The sequence below is a fragment of the Mercurialis annua genome, linkage group LG7 (genome assembly GCF_937616625.2).
Source record: "Mercurialis annua linkage group LG7, ddMerAnnu1.2, whole genome shotgun sequence".
NCBI classification, from domain to species: Eukaryota; Viridiplantae; Streptophyta; class Magnoliopsida; order Malpighiales; family Euphorbiaceae; genus Mercurialis; species Mercurialis annua.
The window spans coordinates 33,349,993-33,373,592 of NC_065576.1; the positions used below are offsets into that span (position 1 = coordinate 33,349,993).

Genomic DNA, 23,600 nt, shown 5'->3' on the forward strand with positions numbered 1-23,600 from the left:
GATCGCATTTGATCGTCGAAACCTTCTGTAGGTTTCTTATTTCTCTGATCACTTTTCCCCTTTTCCTTATTCATAAGGAAAGAAACATATATATCTTGGTTAACTAGCCACTTTGGTCCTTCATTTCTTTAATTTAAACCATTTCTCTTTTAAACTTTCTAATTTAACTAAATGGTTTAATTATCCTTTTAATTCGATTATTTACGTATTATTTATATCCGATAAATAATACTAACTCAATATTTTATTTTTCCGTCATTAATCTTCAAATTGCTATTCTCTAAGCTTAATTGGCTAATTTACACTTTAGCCCTTGAAACTTTTCAAAAGTTACAATTTAGCCCAAACGCATCCGCGTCCAAATTTTTAAAAGGTCTCCGATTGACCCGAAACTTTTACCACATATATTATAAAACATTTCGCGGACCTTGGCGAAATAATTTCCATTTTTATCTCAAAGTGGCTAAATTACCACTTTGGTCCCTATACTTTATTTTGGGCTTTTCTTAACACTTTTCCTTTTAATTCCAATTTACAACTATCATATGATATTAATAACTTCGTCGTTAACTTCCCGAAACCGACCTACTAACATTATGCATTTTAATCTTTATCAGAAATCTTTCTGATATCGCCACTCCGGCGAATCCAAACTGTACACGTGGTCCAATTAGTTAATTAATTATTTTGGGGTATTACACTTGACCTTTTCCTATATTGATTTTAAATCGTTGATAATTAGTGCTAATTGAGTTATTGTATTTTAGCGTTTAGTTGATTCTTAGTTGTTAGAATTGTTACCTAAAACCAATCTTTAATTGTTGCTTTCCGAATTGAATTTCACAATCGATTTCACTCACTTTAAACCTCTAGTCCTTGTGGGTTCGACCTCGACTTGTCGAGTACTACGAGTTGGCTTTTTGCTAACAAGTTTTTGGCGCCGTAGCCGGGGATGAGGTTGTGTTTAATTGATTGAAAGTATTTTGAAATTCGGTCGATTTAGCCTTATTTTCTGTTTTTTTATTGTTCATTTTTGCGTTTTTCGTGGGTTACGCTTGGTGTTCTTGTTTGTGGTTGTGCAGGAAATTTGTATGTTTGTTGGTTTATCTTCAAATATTAGTTTTATGGTGAATCTATTTGGGTGAAAGTAATGGCATGGGATCCAAATTGTGAGATTTGTGGGGATTTTAGTCATATCGGAGCTGAGTGTCCTACACTCTATTCAAATTGGAATGAACATGTCAATCATGTGGGTGATCAATGGCAAGCTAATGACCCTTATTCCGACATGTATGATCCGGGGTGGCACAACCCTCCGAACTACGGTTGGAACAATAATTGGGAGAACTTCAATGAAAACTTGAATTTCAACTCAAGTTATCACCCATATCAAAACCAATGGGACTTCAACTCCAATTTTGGCAATGAACCACAACAATCACATAATTTTCAGCAAAATGAAATTTGTTTATGAGGATAGCATGCTTGAAAAGATCTTGGAGTCCCTAGATAGATTTGAAGCGGAGGCGAGACGAAGAGAGGAAAATCATTCTGCCACTATTCATCGTCTTGCGGTGCAATTTGCTGAATTAAAAAGCTTGGTTCAAGGTAGAACCCAAGGCGGTTTACCTATTACAACCGAGACTATTTTGAGAGAGCAACTCACGACAATTGAACTTAGAAGCGAAAAAGCTCTTGATGACCCTCATGGCAAGAGACTTATGGTGGTTGAGGATGAGCCAAGTTATAGTGAGCTAAGTGCTAGTGAGGAAGTGGTAATTAAGGTTGAAGCTCCATATGTCAGACCTCCACCCCCACCTCCTTATGTACCAAAAGTGCCTTTTCCGAGTCGACTCAAGAAGGCGCCAGACAACCTAAGAGGATTACTAGACGAAATTGAAGCTACTCCAACACAACATGCTATGGCCATAGATTTGAAAGATGACGGTGCTTTAGTAGAACATCCTCCCACAAAGGTTCACATAAAGATTGAAAGAGAAAAGTGTGAGGATGTTGAACTTGAAGCTCCAATTTCCAAGCCACTTACTTGTTCCAAGAGCGTAAATGACGAAAGTGAAGAGAAATTTGGTATTACGGTACTCTACGAGGAATTTAACAAATCCTTTGATTATAAAGATCCATTCTTAGAGGGGTTTGATTCCGAGTATGACGGAAATAATACCAAGTATACGAAGATGCTTCATACTCCTCATGTTCATTATTTTAGAGTACAAGCATACTTCATATCACATGAGCTTTATTTGAAGGAGCCAACAAGGAAAAAGAGGGAAAAGATGCTACCAAGACGACTTCCGCATGTTAGGTTGTATTTTTAACAATCTTACGCGAAGAGTCTAGCTTTGGACTCCAACTAAAGCGCGCTCGGGAGGCAATCCCGAGAGGTTTGATTTCTTAGCTTTAGTCTTATGTTGTTAGCTTTTAATTTCATGTTTTTATGTGTTTAATTTCTATGTTTTTTGTTCAAGATAACGCTGGTGTGTTTTGGTTGTGGTATGTAGGAGAGTTACGAAAAAGAAGAAATTCAGAAACCCCAATCTGTGCATTGCACGATCCGTGCAAGTCCTTTAAGTTCACTTGCACAGATCGTGCACCACTGAAATAGGAAGCAGAATGCTTTTCAGCTTTGAGCACGGATCGAGCAACACAAAGACCAAGCATGTCTCGATCCGTGCAATTCAACTTAAAAAGGGGGAATTGAAAGTTTCCTATTGGTCCATCATTAAGGCACTTGGATGGTAATGGTGGCATGATCTAAGCCCATTAAAAAGAAACACATTTCACTTGGAGAGATGAGGTGGCTCCATCTCAAGCCTTCAAATTCAAGCCATCTCTACACTTCTTCTTCTTCAAGTCAAATTCCGGCCACCACCCCACACCATCTGCGGAACCTCCGGCATTCGACTAAACAAGATTTGCATTTCTCTAACTCAACTCATACAATTTTGTTTTTATATTTCTTACTTAGGGACTAAGTTAGAAATAGTGTGAGGAGGGTTAGTCAATTGTATGTCGTTTAGTTGAAATTTATCTTGTTTTATGCTTTAGTTTGTTTGTTTGTTGTTTTAGTGGTTTAGTTGTCGAGTCGCCTCCGCTAAATCTTTGTTTTAAGCTTGTTAGTGAATAAAATGGATGTTTGTGTTTGTTGGCGAATTTTGGAAATTTATCAACTCTTGACATCTCCCAGTCAATAATGGCATGAATGCGTTTTCTAGATTAGACAACTTCTAGTGATGCTTGCCTAATGAAATGCAATTCATATGACATATTTTAATAGAAATTGGGTGAAAATGTTCTTTGGTGAAAAAACATTTGTGAGCATGATAGTTGTTTTGAGATATGGATGAATGATGTGCGATTTTTGAAAATTTTGAGTCATTTGTGAACAAAAGTGGGCATGATTGGCATGAGAACACAGGAACCAAGCAATTGCATAACACCACATTCTTTTCTAAAAGTGATTGAGCCATAAATGCATTTCTTGTGTGTTGTGTAGCTACATTCCTAGAACTTGCTCGGTGTCCATTTAAGACTATATAGTTGAGTGTCGATTGCTAAATGAGTATGGCATTAGGATCAACATTTTTCTTAAGACTACTTAAAAAGCCTACCCTTACCACTAGATCACCCCTTTGAGCCTTAGACCAATTTCTTTGAATTTCCAACACATTTTGACACACCATCTTTTCAACAATCTACCTCTTTAAAATACCCCAAAAATATGACTTGAATGACTCATAATAATTAAGAAGTTTGTCCAAATTTGAAGAATAGAAAAGACATGAACAAAAGAAGTAAACTTGTGCCTTAAAGAAAGAAAGAAAAGCAAAAGAAAGAAAGAATAATGAAAGATTAAGAAAAATAGAAAAAAAAACAAAGAAAAAGAGTACAAAGAAAAGTTGAATAAAAGGCATGAATATGAAGGTGAAGTTCAATTGTGCAAGAAAGTCCCAAGTTAGGCAAATAATGTGATCAATGATTTAGTTGTCAAGTCAATTTTTTATAGCCAAATTATCCCTCTTTACCTACCCCCTTAAAACCTAGCCAAGTTACAACCCGAATAAAAGCCCATATGATAGTGATTGATTGCCGAACTAAGTAGTGGAGAATCGGACTAAGAGCAAGCCTATGGTGAATCAGCGTATTCTTGAGCCTAAATTTGTACACCCCAAACACTTGTGTGTTAGAGTGAATCTTGTGAGAATTAATATGCTTTTATTGATGCCTATGTTTGCTATGCCATAATTGCCCTCACTTGACCAAGTCATGCATGTTCCATAGATGATTTTAGTGACTTGATTTGTTCAATAAGAACCTTAAGCCAATGCAAGTTTAGTCTAATTGTCATTGAAGTATGTCATTGTAATTGCATTCATCATTTGTTCGCATCATTGGCGGTTGTTGATATTAGACGATTGCATTTGAGTCATTGTTGATTAGGAGTTCGTTTGTTGATGCTTGTTCAAGATCGCCATGATTAGTTAACATCGTATTTTACTTTAGTTCATTTCTTGCTTGGGGACAAGCAAAGATTTAGTGTGAGGAGGTTTGATAGGAGTATTTTACTCCTATTTAGAGTGTCGTTTCCGCATGCTTTTATTATGTTTTGTCATGTTTTTATGGTATTCCGAATGCCTTATTACATGTTTTAGTATTTCAGATACTTGGGAGCATTGCGGAAGCATTTTGGTGCAAAAGATGGAAAAGTCGACGAAAGAGAGGCGAAAGCTTATTTGCAATTCTGAAAAGCTGACCCCTCTGTACTATTTGACCAATTTGGATCGGTTAGAGGTCTCTAATGAGTTCATGTTCTTCATAAGAGTTACAGTAGACATCCTAAGCTTTCCAAAGGTTCAAGAACCAACTCATTTGGAGACCTCTAACCGATCCAAATTGGTCAAATAGTGCAGAGGGGTCAGCTTTTCAGAATTGCAAATGAGCTTTCGCCTCTCTTTCGTCGACTTTTCCATCTTTTGCACCAAAATGCTTCCGCAATGCTCCCAAGTATCTGAAATACTAAAACATGCAATAAGGCATTCGGAATACCATAAAAACATGACAAAACATAATAAAAGCATGCGGAAACGACACTCTAAATAGGAGTAAAATACTCCTATCAGAAACCTTTGTAAAGTGTTTGCAATTGTCTTTTAGACTTTGTTTTATAGTCTGTCTTTATTTTTTTAAGACCTTTACAAACTGTTTGAAACCTTTGAAAATAATTTGAAATCTTTGTATTCGGTTTTGAATAAGCTGTTTGAAACTGTTTTTTTTTTTAAATTGTTGGAAACCTTTGTACATTTTTATAAACTATCTTTGAAAAATGGATGTCTTTAAATTATGTTTTTGAAACCGTTTCAAACCCTTTTAGAAATTGTCTTTGAAAAATGGCTATCAAAGTATGTTTTGAAACCGTTTTAAACCCTTTTATAAACTATTTTTGAAAAATGGCTGCCAAAGTATATTTTTGAAACTGTTTGAAACCCTTTTAAAAATTGTCTTTGAAAAATGGTGTCAAAGTATGTTTGTGAAACCGTGTGGAATCCTTTTATAAACTGTCTTTGAAAGATGGTTGTCAAACTATATTTTTAAAACCGTTTTAAACTTTTTTATAAACTATTTTTGAAAAATGGCTATCAAAATATGATTTGAAACCGTTTTTTAAATTTTTTTATAAACTGTCTTTGAAAAATGGCTGTCAAAGTATATTTTTGAAACCATTTTAAACCGTTTTATAAACTGTTTGTGAAAAATGGGCTGTTAAAGTATGTTTTTGAAACCGTTTGAAACCCTTTTATATATTGTCTTTGAAAAATGGTTGTCAAATTATTTTTTTTAAACTGTATGAAATCCTTTTATAAACTGTCTTTGACAAATGACTGCCAAACTATGTTTTTGAAACTGTATGAAACCCTTTTATAAAGTGTTTTTGAAAAATGACTGCCAAACTATGTTTTTAAAACCGTATGAAACCCTTTTATAAACTGTCTTTGAAAATGACTGCCAAACTATGTTTTTTAAATTGTTTTAAACCCTATTATATTTTTTTTAAATGGTTGTCAAAATATATTTTCAAACCGTTTTAAACCTTTTTATAAAATGTCTTTGAAAAATGGCTATCAAAGTAAGTTTTCAAAACCGTTTTATAAACTGTTTGTGGAAATGGCTGTCAAAATATGTTTTCTAAATCGTTCTAAAACTCTTTTAAATCCTTTTTTTTTCTTCAAAAACACGCTGATGGAGTAAAATTTAAAAGCGCAAGAATACAAAAGCTATTGACAAGACGGTAGAGTATAAATATCAAGTTTTGATTTAAGGGTTATATTTGATAAATATTCTTGTTTTTGAGATATTCTCCCAGAATGCCCATAAATTATTCCAACATGAATTTCATATTTTAACCACTATTAGCTTTACCATTTCTTTTCACCGAAATTGAAGAAAAAAAATTTAATATGACTTGTTCATTTTAAATTTATGAAACACTAAATTATCATTTAAAAATATTTATCGTAATATGCATATCTAAAGTGAGTAGTTTGTTTGTTGTTTGTACGAAAGATGCTTTGTAAGCGTTTGATTTATGTTAATAATTATTGATGAAAAATATTTCATGATACCAATAACTACCAAGTAACAAACAAATGAAGTTAAATGGCAAGCTTGTACGTGTAGCTGCGTAACCTGCGTGTAATCTCAAGCTCACCATCATCACGTTCAAGGCAACACGTAGTCTCCATGCAAACCCTATAGCCACACTATAAATAACCCTCATAATCTCTAACTCATAACTCACTCATCAACCCTAAATACCTCTCAATACCAACTCAGCAATGGCAAAGCTCACCATCCTCTTCGCCACCTTCATTGCTCTTCTCTTCATTGTCGATGCTTCCGTCATCCGAACAACCTCCGTGACGGTCGACGACGAGGACGACGCAAACCAGAGCTTTCAGAGCTGTCGCGACCAGCTTCGGATGCAGCAAAATCTCAGCCCTTGCCAGGACTATATCAAGGGACGAGTCACCGGACTCGCTCCAGTCCGGGGCTTCAACCCACGCCTACGTGAATGCTGCAACCGTATTCAAAGAATGCAGACACAGTGCCGGTGCCAGGCTCTGAGGATGGCCATTGATCAGCAACAGGGAGGGCTTCGAGGACAGGATACTCGCCAGGCTTACAGAATTGGCGAGGACTTGCCTTATACTTGCGGTGTTTCACCAATGAAATGCAATTTCGGATCGCGATTTTTGTTCTAAACAACAGAAGTTTGCGCATAGTTTATGTAATTGTGTGTAGTAGTTAATAAAGAAAATCTCTAGCTCTGCAACTTTAGAATGGAGCTTTAGAGTATAAAAATGACAGAGTTGTCATTTCAGAATAAACACATTGTTGTGTGTACGTATCAGTTCAATATATGAATGAAGTGGTCTGAGTAAAATAATTGTGAAAGTTTTGATTAGCGAAATAAAGTTCCTGCCTTTTGTTCATGTTTTTGTTTTAAAAATATAGTTTCAATTGGAAAATACCTTTTCAGTGTATTAAAATTTTACATACTGGACTATTTTCTAAAATAATATAACTTTTTTATTTATATTGAATATCAAACATACATTATAAAAAATTAATTTTATAATATTAATAAAAATAATAATAATAATAAATATTATTATGCAAATATTCATATAATTTTAAGGCAAAATAAACTTAGTGTTTTTGGCAAATAGATAATGATTTTTAGATCTTGCCAGTTTAATCTATCTTCTTTTCGATCTTCACTAAATATACTTATAACTCATTTTGAGGTGATGTAGCACAATTTTTTTTGATGAATCTGTAAGTATATTAAAACCATAAAAAGTGGCAAAGACTAACGCTCCAAAACTTTCGCACAAAAATGGCTCACATTAGGTGGCACACTATAGGTTACAATTTGGAGAGATGCCAAAGTGTCAAAAGTCTGAGAATAATCTTACGTGGTGAATTATCTTACGTGGTGAATACAACCTTGCATTATGTCAGCTCCAAAAAAAGTTACGGGTATATTTGACAAAAATTCAAAAGATGACGGATCAAACTGACAAGATTTAAAAGATCATAGTATATTTGGCAAAAACGTTAATATATAAGCCTTTTTGAGTGGGCCACTTCTTATGCGAAAATTTAAAGCGCTTGGTTTTGCCACTTCTTATGACTTTTAATATCAATCTCATTCATAAAAAAATATATTGTAAGAATCATGTGTAATTAAGAATTGATAGATATCAAATCCTATAGACATCAGAATTATGCTCGCTTCCTTACAAATAAATGAAAATATATCATAAATAGGGAGAGATTTTTAGGTAGATTCAGTCTACCACGTCATTCGTGTAATAGCCTATCACATTATGACACGTCATTAATATAGTGGCACTATTGTAATTTTGTTTATTTTTTTATACTTTTAAATAATAATATTATGATAATGTCATTATTTTAATGACGTGTCATAATGTGATAGGTTTAGTCCATGGATGTCGTGGTATACTGAGTCTACCTAAGAATTTCTCCATAAATAGAATTTATATGTTGAGAAATTTTTAGATAGACTCAGTCCACCACATCATCTGTGTTAAACCTATCACATTATGACACATCATTAAAATAGTGACAAAAATGTAATATTACTATTAAAATGTGTAAAAAAGTAATAAATAAAATTACGAATGTGCCACTATTTTACTGACGTGTCATAATGTGATAGGCTAGTCCACGAATAACGTGATAGACTGAGTCTACCTAAAAATCTCTCTTAGATGTTATGACATTTCGATTAATTAGCTTATATGGCTATTTTTTTATATTGTTATCGATATTTTGTTACAGTAGAGGTAACCACAGGCCTCGAATCGCGAGCTAGTTCGAAAGTCCATACAAACCAAGCCAAGAACTGGTTAAATTCTTAATCGGGTCTAGTTTCTTAATTGGGTCTAGGGGTGATCAGAAAACAAACCAGACAGAAAAAACAAATCGAATTGAACTAAAATTTGTTGTTTGGTTCGGTTGTTCGGTAGGTACGGTTTGATTCGATGGGTAATTTGGAAAAATTTGGAGTTTTGTTTACTGTTCGGTTTGAGGATTTATAAAACTGAAATAACCGAAAAACCGCTGAAACTGAATCAAAATTATAAAGGAATGTTTTTGATTTTGCATCTAAATTTTGGGGCTTTTTGTTATTTAACCTAAAAATTTAAGGTTTTTATTTGATTTTAAAAATAAATTAAAACCGAATTTTAAAACCAAAACCAAACCGAACTGACCAAAAAGAAGTTTTTTTTTGTTTGGTTAAAAAACTTACGGTTCGGTCGGCCATTCTGAAAATTTTGGCTCTATTGGTTTCGGTCAATTCAAAACCGAACAAAACTAACCGATGCTCAACACTAAGCGGGTCCTAAATAGCCCATGAGCAGAAGGAGATCAGTTCCAGACCGGTTTGGTTCCAGTTCAACAATAGTTGGAATCGGAGTACCGGCAATTCCGTTTCAACATGTTTTTGAACTTGAAATACCGGCGATTTCAATCCCGAACCAGATACTTTTTAGATAATATATTTTAAATTATGTACTACTTTATATATCATACTATATTTGTTTATAATATATAAAACTATAAAACTATAAGATATTATTTATTTATTTTTAATATATCTTATTCTATTATTCCTTTAAAATACTAGATGATAATGTAGTGAATTTGCCCCTATATTATGTTATCACTAGTCATTAATTTTGTTTTGTTTTTATAACAATGTATAACTATGTTTAAGAAAAATAAATGAATTTTTTAATTGATTTTTCAAAATATTTTTCTAATCTTTTGAACCGTCTGATTCTGAACCCCCCAAGGGGCGGTTTAGCAAACCAATAATTCTAAACTGAAACCGTAGGTTTGTGAACCGTGACAACCCCTATGTTTGGGTATGATTTTACCTTTTCTCTCTATAAAAAAGGCATGAAATATGCAGATTAAACTCAAGTAATATCATTTCTCAAGCAAGCTCATAAACTATCAGTCATTAGTGTTTATCAAGCCACCGCGAGCAATCTTTTAAGGTCGGAAGTCAGGTTCCATCAAGAATCATGATACAATTTTTACAAAGCAACATTAGTATAGAATTAGCACAACTAGAAAGGAAATAAAGAATATGTTAGACAAATAGAATCAACAAGGAGAAATGTTAAATTCCGAGAAGTAACTCGGATAATGATGTACAAATTGATATTTTTTATAATAGATTTCTAGAATCAAATAATATAATTCAAGAATTGACAAGAAACTGAACTCAAAAATTGATATCTTCACATAGATAAAGATAAACCTTACCTTATTTCTCAACGACGAGCGAAATAATCCAGATCTTCGAGGTGTTCCTGTTCTATCTTTATTCAAATATTATTCAATAAAACAGAGAAGAAGATGTAAAGAATTTCTACATTGTATTTAATGGCAAGATTACATGTTGAATTAGAGACACTCAGCTCCATTAGTAAATACATTTCTATATGCTTTATAAGATGAATGCTAAACTGTACAACAGATGTTTCAACAGAAACTCAGCCTCGCCTCCGAGTCAATTCGCGTACTTTCTACCGTCAAAATGTCATATTAACAGCTGCAGACAGCACCTAATTATGTATGCAGTTGCTTTCCTTGTCATAGTATCTACAATCTAGTCATCAAGGCTCCAAGAATTCAAGCCACCTGAAACACACAAGTTGTCAAAAACATGTTCAAAGATAAATGGCAGGTTCTGAGGACTTCAATTCTGTAACCACAATAAAATAATGTCTAGAAATGTTGTCATACCTATAGAATACAAGCTAAGGGGATGCGCTCTCATCATCTGAACTTGAAGAATCAATGCGTCTTCCTGCGATGGCAGGGAACAATTGATGCCGCCGATGGTCTGAGTTTTGGCGGTTAGGATCCGGAGCCTCCTTCTTAGATGCCCTCGTAGGCCTTGCTGCTCTGTCATCTCTAACATCTCTGCATGCCCTATCTACCATTATCAAGAAATCACGTACAATTGTGAACAACCGTAAGCCTTCATTCTTTCCGGCATTCCCATGAAAATAGTCTGCTGTACTCTGTACCATAATCATTATCCGCTTTTCTTCTGCTTGAATAAATGCGATTTCAGATTCTGCACGATCCACAAAACTAGCCAGTGTACGAAAAAATTTACTGTCATCGTCCGGACTGTTCATGTCAGAGTCCAGGAAAGCTTTAATTTTAATTAGTGACTGTGTAAGTTTGGACACTGATGCTGCTATCACATCAGCATCTATTGCAGCTGCCTTTCTCACATCTTCTAGTTCGGTGCTTAAGCCTGAGATCACCTTAAGACCGAGGTTGCGATAGTGCTCTACAGCCTCCTGACTACAATCATCATTTGAATCTACAGACCTCACACTACAATCACTCTGGCTTGCTCTTGCTGCACGGACAGCACGTATACCTTCAGAGCGGATGATCTCTTGAACTACAAAGTGCAAAAGAGTAGTCTTGCTATCCGTACCCTTAACATCGGAGAGTTTTAAGAGCGTGTCAAGCTTGAAAGCCTGTGCACCACCACGGTATGTACCATCATTCATGCGGTTACCAGTTTTCAGAACTGCTTCTAATAGTTTTAAGAATAGCCTACTGTTCCTGAGCTTGTCACTTGCAATCTGTCACTCAAAATGGAGATTAATTCTATTAGCCACATATTTCAGAAGATTAATAAATTGGCAGGAATTCCGTATTAGAATTCAGTTACAGCTCCATAACAAGTATCGATGTCTCACCTCAAGAGTTATAAGAGACTCTTTAAGTATTGATACTTCTTCCTGAAGAGAACCCATAAACAGCAATGACTCCATTCGTTTGAAAGCAAATGGTATTTCAACCAGGATTTTAAGGAAACGCTCTGCCGGACCCAGCTGAGAAAGATCACCCGTGAATAACCTAAGCTTCAATTCTTCTTCTGATGTCGGTGCCATCTTCAGCAATGTTTGCAGGAGCTCCATTGGAAGTTCAGTACCTAATTGAATTGGTAAAAGGTATAAGCTATTGAATTAATGCCCTTCACTATGTTGTGACTTGTAAGGTTATTAGTATCATGACCAACAAACGAAAAGATAGAAGAAACTAAATTCTATCGAGTTAATAAATCCCTTTTTGCGAAGGTTCAGTAACCTCATCTTACACTCGGAGAAAAATAGGAAACAGAGGTGCAATTTAAAAAGGATCAAAGTTTATATACTATCACTTGCATGACTATAGTACATGGGGTGGATACTAATAAGAGAGATGTTAATTCACCTTCTCGTAGGGCATCAAGAACTTCTTCTGAAGTCACGTTCAATGCCCGTAGAAGAATTGATAAGTTTTGTGCTTTCCTGTTATCAATGATTTGTATGTAGTGGACTGAAGGTTCTGCTAAATCTCTTCTGCGCTCATTTTTTGCATTAGCAGAAGTACTATAACCAAATAATGTCTCTATCATCTCCTCGTTGAACCTGCAAAGTTGAATTGTTGAATACAAAATGTATGATCAAGTGTTGGAAATCGAATTTAATGAGTAGATTATGCATCTTACTGGAATGATCCAGCACTAATCTCATGCCAGACCATAGAATGATCAGCGCTAGCCATGACCTTATCCCAGAAGAATGGCTTCAACTTAGCCTTGGTAGAAGCATCACCATCATCATCTTTATTGGCAGGATCACTGGGTTTTCGTTGATGTGTCTCAAGAGGTGAAGTCTTTAACTTGGCCTTTGATGGAGGAGCAGGTGGTGCACGAACAACTTTTGGTGGTGGGGGTGGTGGGGGACGAGGAGCAGGAGGAGGAGGGGGAGGAGGAGGAGGAGGGGGAGGAGGTGGAGGTGGTTCAGGAGGTGGAGGAGCTGATCTTCCGGGTGGAAGTTTAAGCGGAGGAACTCCTTCTCCATTGACTTTCGACAATGCAGCCTCAGCTCCGACAGAACCGTGATTTCCAGTCTTCATGGACAAATTGCTCTTGAAAGACATAGTCTTTGCACTGCTAGAACTATACTCTTTGTAGAAGGATTTTCCAAAACTAGATGAATTTTGTGAGGAACCTGAAATGGTCAAAGGAATGTTAATATGCTTGAGAATTTGATGCTTTAAATGAACCAATCATAAAATCAACAACTCCAAGAAAACAAAAGATAAATTAAAAGAAAACGCATACTAGCAGAGAAATCGCTCAAGTGGAGAAGAGGCCTGTCATCTCTTATTCTATGATCTTCCGGTCCAATTTTCTTGTTTTTACCCCTAAAACAAAGCCAGCAGCAAAAGACAGTGGCAACAAAACAAAATGTCGCTGATGCAGTTACAACAATGGCAACCAAAATTTCATTTTGAACATCAGGAGATTGTGGCTTTTTATGTGGCTTTGGTGGAGAATGTTGACGACTTGTATGAGGCGGAGGTGGAGGATGCTGCAGATGTTCTTGTAGCTTCTTCCGAGAGAATCGATGAGTTGGAGGGAACAGTGGAGGATACCGGGTGGATGCTGGATCATAATCCGGGATTGCTGCTGTAGATTCTGAAGCTAAAGATGGATCAAGAACTGAATTTAGATGTTGGTGAGACGTACTAGTCGGATATCTTCTAGGAGTATTTGACCAATGAAAAGGCAACTCAAAACACTTGATGAACCATTCTGTTGAACTAGCCCTCTGGACTAAAGAACCAAAACTTAAAATGTTCTTCCTTAGACAATGCACAAGTTGTAGTCTCAGCTGGATTGGCACAACGCTGATAACTTCACATACGTATGTGGATTCCGACTTCGCAGGTGACTCCTGAAGCAAACCAAAGATAAAAGCTTGAAAACAATCTTTCTTGTCTATCAATTCTTTCCTGCAATACATCCATGCCAACTCTTCCTGTAGTTAAAACTTCTTATCAAACTTCGGAACTAAAAAATTTGATCCTATTTCGGATATCATACAAATGTACTATATTGAATAGAAAAATCATAATAAATAAATATTCTTGAGCTCACCTTGAAACGAAAAATTATGCTTGCCTATTATGCAATGCATCTTCATAAAAACCCATTTTATACCCAATAACAGAAGGGTTTAAGGGAGGGTCAAATTGCTAAAATACTATTATCATTCTTCCCTTACAAAATCAATATAAGTTGAGCTAATCCTTATAAGGTTAATGTCAAATCAGAAACATTACTAACAACCTGAAAACTATGTTGCAGGCAAACTTGTTGACTCCTACGTTTCGGCATTTCATTTCCATTTCTATAAGGCTTTCAAAACTTCAATTTTATAACATATAAACATAAAATATTATTATTTTCCATTTCAGCATTTCTTTTTTTTGTGACGAGGACTCACTCCTCCAAGCCGAAGCCTAGCTACTGTCAAACACCGGAATGTGGACCTCCCGCAAGCCTAGCCTATATACCTGGCAATTCTGGGCTATAATGGCCTGTAGCCCAGTCTCAAACACTCCATTTAATAGAAAGGGCGTAGCCAGAGTTTGAACCCGCGACCTATTAGACGACTAGACCAAACCCGTGCGGGCTCATTTCAACATTTCTTGTGTCATTATTGTGCAACATTATTGAAAAAAGATCACAATCTTACTCTAAACATCATTATTCCAATTAGAAAAACGAAAAAATAAACTACTACTACTTTAAACATCCCATGTACAAAAATAAAATACAATCAAACAAACCAAACAACCATAGGAAATTCCTGAAAAACAGAGCAAAATTCTCTAAAAACTGCATAAAATGCCATAGAAAAATGGGTTCATCGTAACGAAATAAAATAAAACTTAAAAAAACAAATAAGAATGAAACATACAAGTTGTTGATTGATACGAGCACAGCAATTGCCAAAAAACATATCCTGTCTCGTCGTCATCATGATGCCTCGTGTTCTCCCCATGAGCAATGCGCAAAGAAAAACTATGATCAACACAAAAGAATAGCCAGGTTTTCTCAATTCCATTGCCTCTCAAATAATTACCCCATTCGCCAAATTTCCTGCTCATTATCTAATCAAAATTCCTTAATACACTAAATTTTAATGCAACTGAAACATTCTTGATCGTCGGAGAGAGCCCTTGTAAACGTCCGTTCTAGGCAATTGCATGTCATTTCAAGCTACGATGGGTATACAAAGGTGGCAAGAAATGACATGAATGCATGCAGAACACGAATTCAAACAATCAAAAAAGATAAATTTGGTGGAAATAACGATAATCAGCAACAGTAAAAGAAGAAGAAAATGATAAAATTTAAGAAAATGTTTGTGGAATGAAGATTTGTTGTTGGGATTTTTGGCTCCTTACAAAAGTTTCTTGTTTTTCGGGGGAGGGGAAGCTAGAGAGAGAGAGGTTTGACGCGTAAACAGACGTGGGAAGAGCAATGTGAGACATTCATTCAGATTCTCATCTTCTTCTCTTTATGTCTTTTTTTAATTTTTCTTGTTACCAAATATTTAACACCCCCTAAATGGTTCATCTTTAAAATAATTATGCTTTAATTTTTTATTGTCTTTAATAATTATTTCTATATTTCATATCAATATTCAAATGTGAAATTAATCGTAGCACAATAACAAAAGAGTTAATTCTATATAAAATCACCACCTTTATATATTTTTTTATTTTAATCACGTCTTAAAAAATGTCAAATAAAATCATCATCTTTCATTTTTTTGCAAATCTATCACGAATGTGAAAATTCGGTGTATCTTTATTGACTCGATAACCGGAATCAATAAAAAAAGAGTAAGAGAAATATATTTTATGTGTTGATAGTTCAGATTAAAACATTTATTTAAGAAGAAAAAGACATCAAATTTTACTCATCGATGATAGATCTGTAAAAAAATGAAAGGTGGTGATTTTATTTGACATTTTTTAAAAGACGTGATTAAAATAAAAAAACGCGTAAAGGTGGTGATTTTATATGAAATTAACCCATAACAAAAAGTTAATTATGAAATCAAGTTTATAATAAAATATAAAATTGAAATAAAACAAACACAAAATTTACGTGGTTCGTCAACGATTACTTCACATACGAAGGAATGAGCTTTTATTCACTAATAGATTAACATTATAATAGAACGGTAGAAATTTCTTTAATACTCAGATCTAACTATATATTCAAATAATGCTTGGTGTAAATTCTATAAGCCATGAAACTTGTTTATTTATAAGTTAAAAATAAGTTAAAGAAATAAAAATTGTTAATCATAATAGAATTAGACTTCCTTTTTTTCACAAAACCAAAGATATAATTAATATTCATTATATATTAGGATAAATTACATTCCTAAACTAAATAGAATTGTAAGAATAATCTTAACAATCTTCACTTAACTAGAATTCTCATACATCTTCAATAAATTAAAATAACAACTAAAATTCATCTTTTCCACTATAATCGGTTACTGCAATTGAAAAATTTCAAACAAACCAAAAAACGTCTTGAACTTGTCAATACAAATGACATAAAAGATAAATTAATTAACCTATCAACTAATTGGTACGCAACTGCAAATTTGTTGTCTTTGATCTTGGCTATGTCATCTGTAGAATCGAAAGAGATGAAGTCGTAATGATCCATCAATCATCTCATACAAACCACCAACTTTATAAGCTTTCAATAATACCATATCACCTTTCACCATATCAGAACTCCATTCCTGCCATAAAATTCATGTCCAAATATTTCTAAAGTAGATAGTGAGATGAGATTTTTACGCATTTCAGGAACATGTCGATGAATGTTCTAACTTCTTTGTACGACCGAAAACTGTGGACTGTGACCTGTCGCTAGGTAATGGGAGTGATTGCTACAAAAACTCGTAGTAAGCCTAATTTCCAAACAACAATCCAAAATAAATTTATTTTAATCTAATGCTCGGGGACAACCGGAACTCCAACAACAATATATCTTAAACAATTTTTTTTGTTTGACCATAAGATCTCTTGAACGGGTTCCAACTATGAAACAACACCTTTAATCTTTCCACATTCAGACTAATTCCCACTCGAGCCGGGTAGGTTTCTTGCACGAGACAAAGCTCTGACCCCAAATTCTAAACGGCTACATACATTATTACGGTTCGAACCCGCGACCTCACTTAAGTTAGGAGAGCGCTTTACCAACTCAACTGAGCCTTGAGATTCTGTAAGCAAAAATATTAATAATGATAATACGTCTATGAGCGGAGCGGAGTTCGGGGGCCGCTCGCGCAAGGCTTATGGCTGACTTCTCAATCAGGAAATGATTTGAAAAATGGAGTCACCACCTAGTTCAACTAGGAAATGCCTTTTAACCGACTAGATTACCTTACTCGCCTCTGGTAAGACTATCATGCATCAGACAAAATACTAGAGTTCGTGGACCTCCCCGAGACTCTTGTGCTTGGCTTATCTATTAACGGCATTATTTACTGAACATGTTCGTTTTATTCTCATCTCAACAGTATATGCAGTTCACGGGATATAAAAGCTATAAATAAACAGGGATGAAAGCGTGTAAACAGGTTTGACCCGCATATGACTCAATCTGGACTAGCATTTTAGGCAAGTAGCATGTACTCCTAAACATACATCTAATCTTAGAGGTTTCTAGCAAGTAGCAAAGTCGGGCTGGTCTCGATTGATTACATACACAAATCCTAAACCGGATGTAAACGTTTGATTGATTGATTTTACTATGTGAGTCTTGAAAAACCTGTGCAATTGTTACTACATTTTTATGGTAGTCCTACGATGTCTAAGTGCTGGGCTGGAATTGCATTAATGGGCCAATATTAGGTGATTAGTCCTTTAACCGGTTACTATTTAATTTGGAGTGTTTCTGAAAAGTGGTAAACAATGCTGGCAATCCTCAGGGGCAGTTTGATATATATACAAGGATAGAAATACTTTTTAACCTCGTAAACGTTTTGAGTGCCAGGCACTCGCACGGGTTTTGACCATCAGTCTAGTCGGAATTGGCTCTCGATCATATCATGAGAGTTGTGCGTCTCATTAATTTGGTTGTACTGGTATGATCCGGAGTCAATTCTTGGTTCGGGTAGCCCAGAATCGGCTCTGGAAGTTACTGGTTTGCTGGGCTCGGGCTCGTGGGCTCGTTTTATACACTATGTTATATATTTGGACTTTTGAGTCTGTTTTACATTGGTTCTTTCCCATTACATTACAAAATATTAAAGCCTATGAAAAGTTTCTACGCCTGGGGTCAAACCGGACCTAATTCAGAGTCCGGAGGAGCCCGAAAACGCGTTTGGAAGTTCATATCGAAGTTTGGAAGATCTGGAAGGTGTTCTGGTAAGGATGACGAACGATGAACACGATGCCGGTATGACTTCCGGCACTGGCAGGATGGAGTGGGGGCGACGCCATCTTGTTCAGACGGCAGTGGCGGCAAATGGACGAGCAGCAGCAGTAGTTTCCAGAATTCGTTTTTTTAGCATTTTTAGCTCGTTAAACAAAAGGAATAAAAAAAGAATCAAACGTTCTAATTATGACATATATGGACTATTTACAACATCACAAAGATCAAATTGCAGCAGTTATTGAATTACATACTATGTCAAATAGGTTTGTAATTAACCTAAACATGCATTCTAAGCAATTCTAGTGTCTGGATTTTTGGATTTAAATATACAAAACATATTAATTCAACTATTAACATGCTTCTTAGTCAATTTTCATGGCAATCATAACAAAAACATTATTTAAGCAATTTACAGCAAAACAGTCTGAACATGCAGTCTAAAAACATGAAATCTAACAATTCTCAATAAACATGGAATAAAGTGACGGAAACAAGATTAGAGTCCTCAGAGGTACCAGTCTGACTCCTTGGCTCATTTACCGGTGAAGTGGATGCGGAATCCAACTTCGAATATGTACATTGCGTTCTTGGAGAATTAAAGCGTATTTAGGTGTTTTTCTGGTCTAGAATTGAGTGATTTTGTGTGTGATATGGTGAAACATTCGGCTATGCTATTTTAGGGGGGAGGCAGAATTTTTTGTGTATTTTCTAGGGTTTGTGTGCCACCTTTAGTCAGGCTGATTAATGGTTCTATTTATAGTGGTTAGAGGTGATCTATGGTTAGCTAGAGGTTAAATTGATTTTAAATTCTCTTAGTTAGATTTTTATATATACAACAATAGTCAAAGAGTGTTAAGTGATACATTATTAAGATTAGGATTAGATTTAAATTATGGACCTTAGGTTTTTACTTTTTAAATTCGTATTAATTAATTAATTAAGTGATAACTACATCTAAAAGTGTTATTTGGTGTTCGAAAGTATTAAAAACAACTCTTCGGACCCTATTGGTTTGGGTATGGTCAATTTCAGTCCATAAAATTTGTAAATTGGCCCATAAACTTCTAAGACATTACAATTAGTCCAATTTCTGGATTTAGACTATAATTTCTTTGGATTTTTATGGAATATTTATGCCTAATTGCATTTTAATCCTCCAAATTTGCAGCTGTGCACATATTACGCCTGCTTGGATTCCAGCAAACAAATCGAAATCTCGTCACCCGGACAGATTTCTCTGGAAATCATCATCTGACGCTTCAGTACCTTATCACTTTTTACCTGTCCGAAAAATAGGTGTTTACAACGTCCACAAAGAAAAAAATACAAATACAAAACCAATATAGCCTCAGACATACCTGAGTACACATATATAACACTAATGACTACTACGGTCTCGAGTTTAAAAATATTCATGTAAACATGAATAAATTAAATAACCTACAAAAAGAAAAGTTCGGAAAATGTATATTCACAGTACATACATTATCTCATATACCTAAAGGCCTTGATCTCGACAGTTAAACTTCACCGAGTTACTGTTGACTGCTTACCGCAAGTGACAGTATCGCACAAGTAATATAATCCGGAAGTACGGATATCGATCCCACAGAGACAATGGATTTAACGACCAATTTTGAGAATTCTTTTGACCGGTTAGCTATGAAAATGGTTTGAGAGTTTTGTGACCAAGATAATCAAAAGTAAACCAAGTAATAAATAAATTAAGTAATTAAAATCAATAAAGTAAAAATAATTTAAAAGATGATTTTTATAAATAATAAGAGTAAAGGTTCAGGGGTTGATAATTCCGAATAAGAATATAAAATCATGAACAATGAATATTTTGGTGATTATCTAGAATCGAGCTATTCTAAAATATCTAATCCTGCTCTCTCGAAACTCAAAGACCGAAATGATCACACTTAGTTGTATTTCCAAAATTATAGTTCATGCTAGTTTAAAGCATTCATAGCTCTCTCTCGAGTTACCACGGATAAAAATAAACAAATAACCAAACTATAGGCAAATTACTTACTCTCGTGTTATAATGAACCTAATCAAATGATTAAATGATATTTATTAAGCAAACCCTTAAGAACACGTATTCATTAACTCACTCTCGTATTATTAATTCATACGTTGTTGATTAACTGATCTATTTTAACTAAGCTCTCTCGAGTCAATAATTAAAATATGAAACAATGAATGAATTGATCAAAAAATATTCATGCATGAAGAATATTAATCAACACCAAATTTCAACACCTATTAATTAATCGATAATTAACTCACTTTCGTGTTATTAAAATCAATTAACCAACTAAATTGTGATTATGAAGCAAACTCAAGATTACTTAAATTCCAACTCACTCTCGTGGCGTTGTCCTTTAAGTTTCTGATTATTTAAATCTATTTAATTAACAATTTCTCAATTAGTTAACTAAACATGTATCACGAATCAATTTTTCAATTTAATCCAAGCATTAAGTTCAATAATCGAAACACGATAAATCACCAAAATATCCAAGGCCAATCAATTATATAAATAAATGTTCCTATCAACCCTCGAACTAAAGGTTTAGTTACCCATTGTCATATGAATTATAACAATGGATAAGTTATACCCTGAGTACATGAGAAAATAAAAGATAGAAATAATCTATACTAAAGAGTATTTGTAGTGGCTAATCCTAAGTCTACACTAAGTTATGATCTATATGTATATGTAGTGGTGGTATATTTTCTCTACACAAATGGGGTCTATTTATAGAGTCACTTAGAGTGGAGTTCAAGTCAAAGATAGTATCCTTCCATATAAAACTTGAGTGATGATCAAGTTGGGCATCTTTTCCTTCCATAGAGAGTGGAGTAATGATCAAGTCCTTCCATAATTGCCTTGAGTGAATCAATCTTGACTTATCTTGTTTCCAAAAGAGAATATATATCTTCATCACTAAATGAGCTTTTGTTGTAGTCAAAGCCCATTTCTTTAGGTGCAAGTCAAGGAAGATCACTTTTTGAGTGTGAATCAGCTTGTATAGCTTATGGAAGATCTATGAATGCTCACCAAGGCCCTGCACTTTCCAAAGATGTCAGAAGTGGAATTTTCAGGTCCTCAGCCATCCTTTGGCCGGCTTGAGATTGTGGGCCGGCTCCGGGCCGGCCGAAGGGCTGTTCCACCCAAATCCACTGACTTTTGCCGATTCGCTTCTTGGTTCGCAAGTGTTCTGTTTTGGAGGCCGAGTTTGAGCCGGTTCAAGTCCGAATTGGACTCGGTTTCTTCATGAAAGTTGCAGATCTATCTCTTATCTTTCCATGACATGTTTAATCACATGAGTTGGATATTTATAGCTCCAAATATGATCCGAAACTTTCAGCGACTGATTTAGCGGCTATTTTGCTTGCACTTAGACTTGATTTTTCATTCTTCTTCTTCATGAAACTGATAGAATCACTCCTTCTTGGATTTCACTTAATTTAAGATCTATTTCAATCATAAATACCCAAAAAGTGATAAGATTTAATATTTATTCATAAAAACTACAAAACACGAAAACTAACTATATAAGCTCTTATTTTACGCATGAAGTGCTAAAAACTAGCGAATAAATACTATAAAAACTACGTAAAATAATAGCTTATTAGTTACCATCGACCATACTTAATCTATAAATGAGAGTCTTAAGAATTAGATTACAACGAGTTATTCAAACCACAATATAATCATATATCTTACCAAATCATATCGATGCACACACATTTCTATTTCCACTCAATAGGTAAGCATGTTCCAACAAGTTCATAATTTTTTTTAAAATGGTTTATGAAAACATTTTATTGAAATAAAATATATTGCATTTAAAATCAATAATGGTTTGGTTAATAAATCAAAAGTAATAAATACACTCATAACACTGCATCATTAATCTCGAACTCCACCATGATCCATAAGCCATGCCTATGATCCAATTCTACCATTCGAGTTGTAGACGGGTCTACCAAACAAATAGAAATAATATATTAACATATACTCAACCAATAAACTCATCGATACAAAATCAATTAAAACATGACCAATCAACCAATAAACTCATCGATACAAAATCAATTAAAACATGACCAATCAACCAATAGCATTTGGACTTAATATTGCTCCAAGGTTTAAAAGTCAATTTGGAGAAAATTCCTTTTCAAAACACAAACGGTTGAAATTAAATAACCATAAAATCATAAATTTATCATACTATTATCATAACTTTATCATATTATTATTGTAAACCTTATCATGCTATCATCGTACTATTATCATAATTTTATCTATTATTATCATAACCGTGTCATACTATTATCATAACCTTATTATACTATATCATAATCTTATTATACTATTATCATAATATTGTCATAAATGTATGATGTTATGATACTAATAATAATAATAACGTTAATGATACTACGATGTGATAATCAAGCCCTTTTTTGACAGAAAATTATTTTTCTTTGCAGTGTTATAATATCGATATGATAATTCAGTGATACCATCATATAATCGTTTTTAAGCAAATTTTTAAATTTAAAAATCAAAAAAATTTAAAAGTATTTTTTAGATCCGAGAGTTAAAATAAATCTTCATAATAACTACGAGTTAAGAAAAAAATCGCTAAAATTAAATATGGAAGTACGATGAAGCGGCAACGGAGCAATGGCAGAATGAGGCATATCGATGAAGAAGCGACGACGGGGCGACGAAAAAGAGAGAGAAAAATGGGAAAGAACAGAAAAATGTAGAAGAAAGAGAGGGAGAGAAAGAAAAAAGACAGAAACACAAAAAAAGAAACAAATGGTAGAGTTACAAAAAAATACTTAGCAAAAAATAATTAAAAATTAGCTATTATGATAAAGCTAATAGACTAAAAAATTACTCACCTATATTTTTTTCAACAGCACTCTCAACTTGGAAAACCGTCAATAACACCCTATTATGGATTTTTACGTTTCAATAGCATTTTGAAGCATCAAATTGAATTTTTTTCATTTGGATAAAATTCAAAACAAATCCTTCATTTATACTATATATTCTAAATAACACATTTGATGTTATTAATACAACAAATAAACCCTCTTTTCTACAAATTAAACTAAAAAAATAATTTAAAATATATTCAACCATTTCGCCATCTCACTCAGACCGCCA

At 34.3% G+C, this 23,600-nt stretch overlaps 2 protein-coding genes across 3 annotated transcripts; one reads left to right on the forward strand and one right to left on the reverse strand.

Annotated features, from left to right (window-relative positions):
• The first annotated feature begins 6,819 nt into the window (after positions 1–6,819).
• Positions 6,820–7,508, forward strand: LOC126657357 (2S seed storage albumin protein-like). Its single transcript, XM_050352030.2, has one exon. It carries the CDS (start codon positions 6,852–6,854, stop codon positions 7,275–7,277), a length of 426 nt encoding a protein of 141 aa, XP_050207987.1. The 5' UTR covers positions 6,820–6,851; the 3' UTR covers positions 7,278–7,508.
• A 2,965-nt stretch (positions 7,509–10,473) lies between these two features.
• LOC126656476 (formin-like protein 3) lies at positions 10,474–15,499 on the reverse strand. 2 transcript variants are annotated; one of them, XM_050351054.2, is made up of 7 exons: positions 14,904–15,499; positions 13,259–13,874; positions 12,641–13,145; positions 12,364–12,560; positions 11,847–12,082; positions 10,867–11,729; positions 10,474–10,761 (listed from the first exon to the last, which is right to left on the reverse strand). In XM_050351054.2, exons 1-6 carry the CDS (start codon positions 15,048–15,050, stop codon positions 10,881–10,883), a joined length of 2,550 nt encoding a protein of 849 aa, XP_050207011.1. In that variant the 5' UTR covers positions 15,051–15,499; the 3' UTR covers positions 10,474–10,761; positions 10,867–10,880. The 2 variants fall into 2 exon arrangements, with proteins under 2 accessions (XP_050207011.1, XP_050207010.1); XM_050351053.2 differs by having other exon boundaries at positions 13,259–13,958.
• Positions 15,500–23,600: the final 8,101 nt, after the last annotated feature.

Excerpts from the sequence above, each read along its gene's own strand:
- LOC126657357 (XM_050352030.2), top strand. The coding sequence starts at position 6,852 with ATGGCAAAGCTCACCATCCTCTTCGCCACCTTCATTGCTCTTCTCTTC.
- LOC126656476 (XM_050351053.2), bottom strand. The coding sequence starts at position 15,050 with ATGGAATTGAGAAAACCTGGCTATTCTTTTGTGTTGATCATAGTTTTT. Across the intron at positions 13,146-13,258 it reads CTTGAGCGATTTCTCTGCTA|GTTCCTCACAAAATTCATCT; the intron begins GTATGCGTTTTC and ends TGACCATTTCAG. Across the intron at positions 11,730-11,846 it reads AGTCTCTTATAACTCTTGAG|ATTGCAAGTGACAAGCTCAG; the intron begins GTGAGACATCGA and ends TTTGAGTGACAG.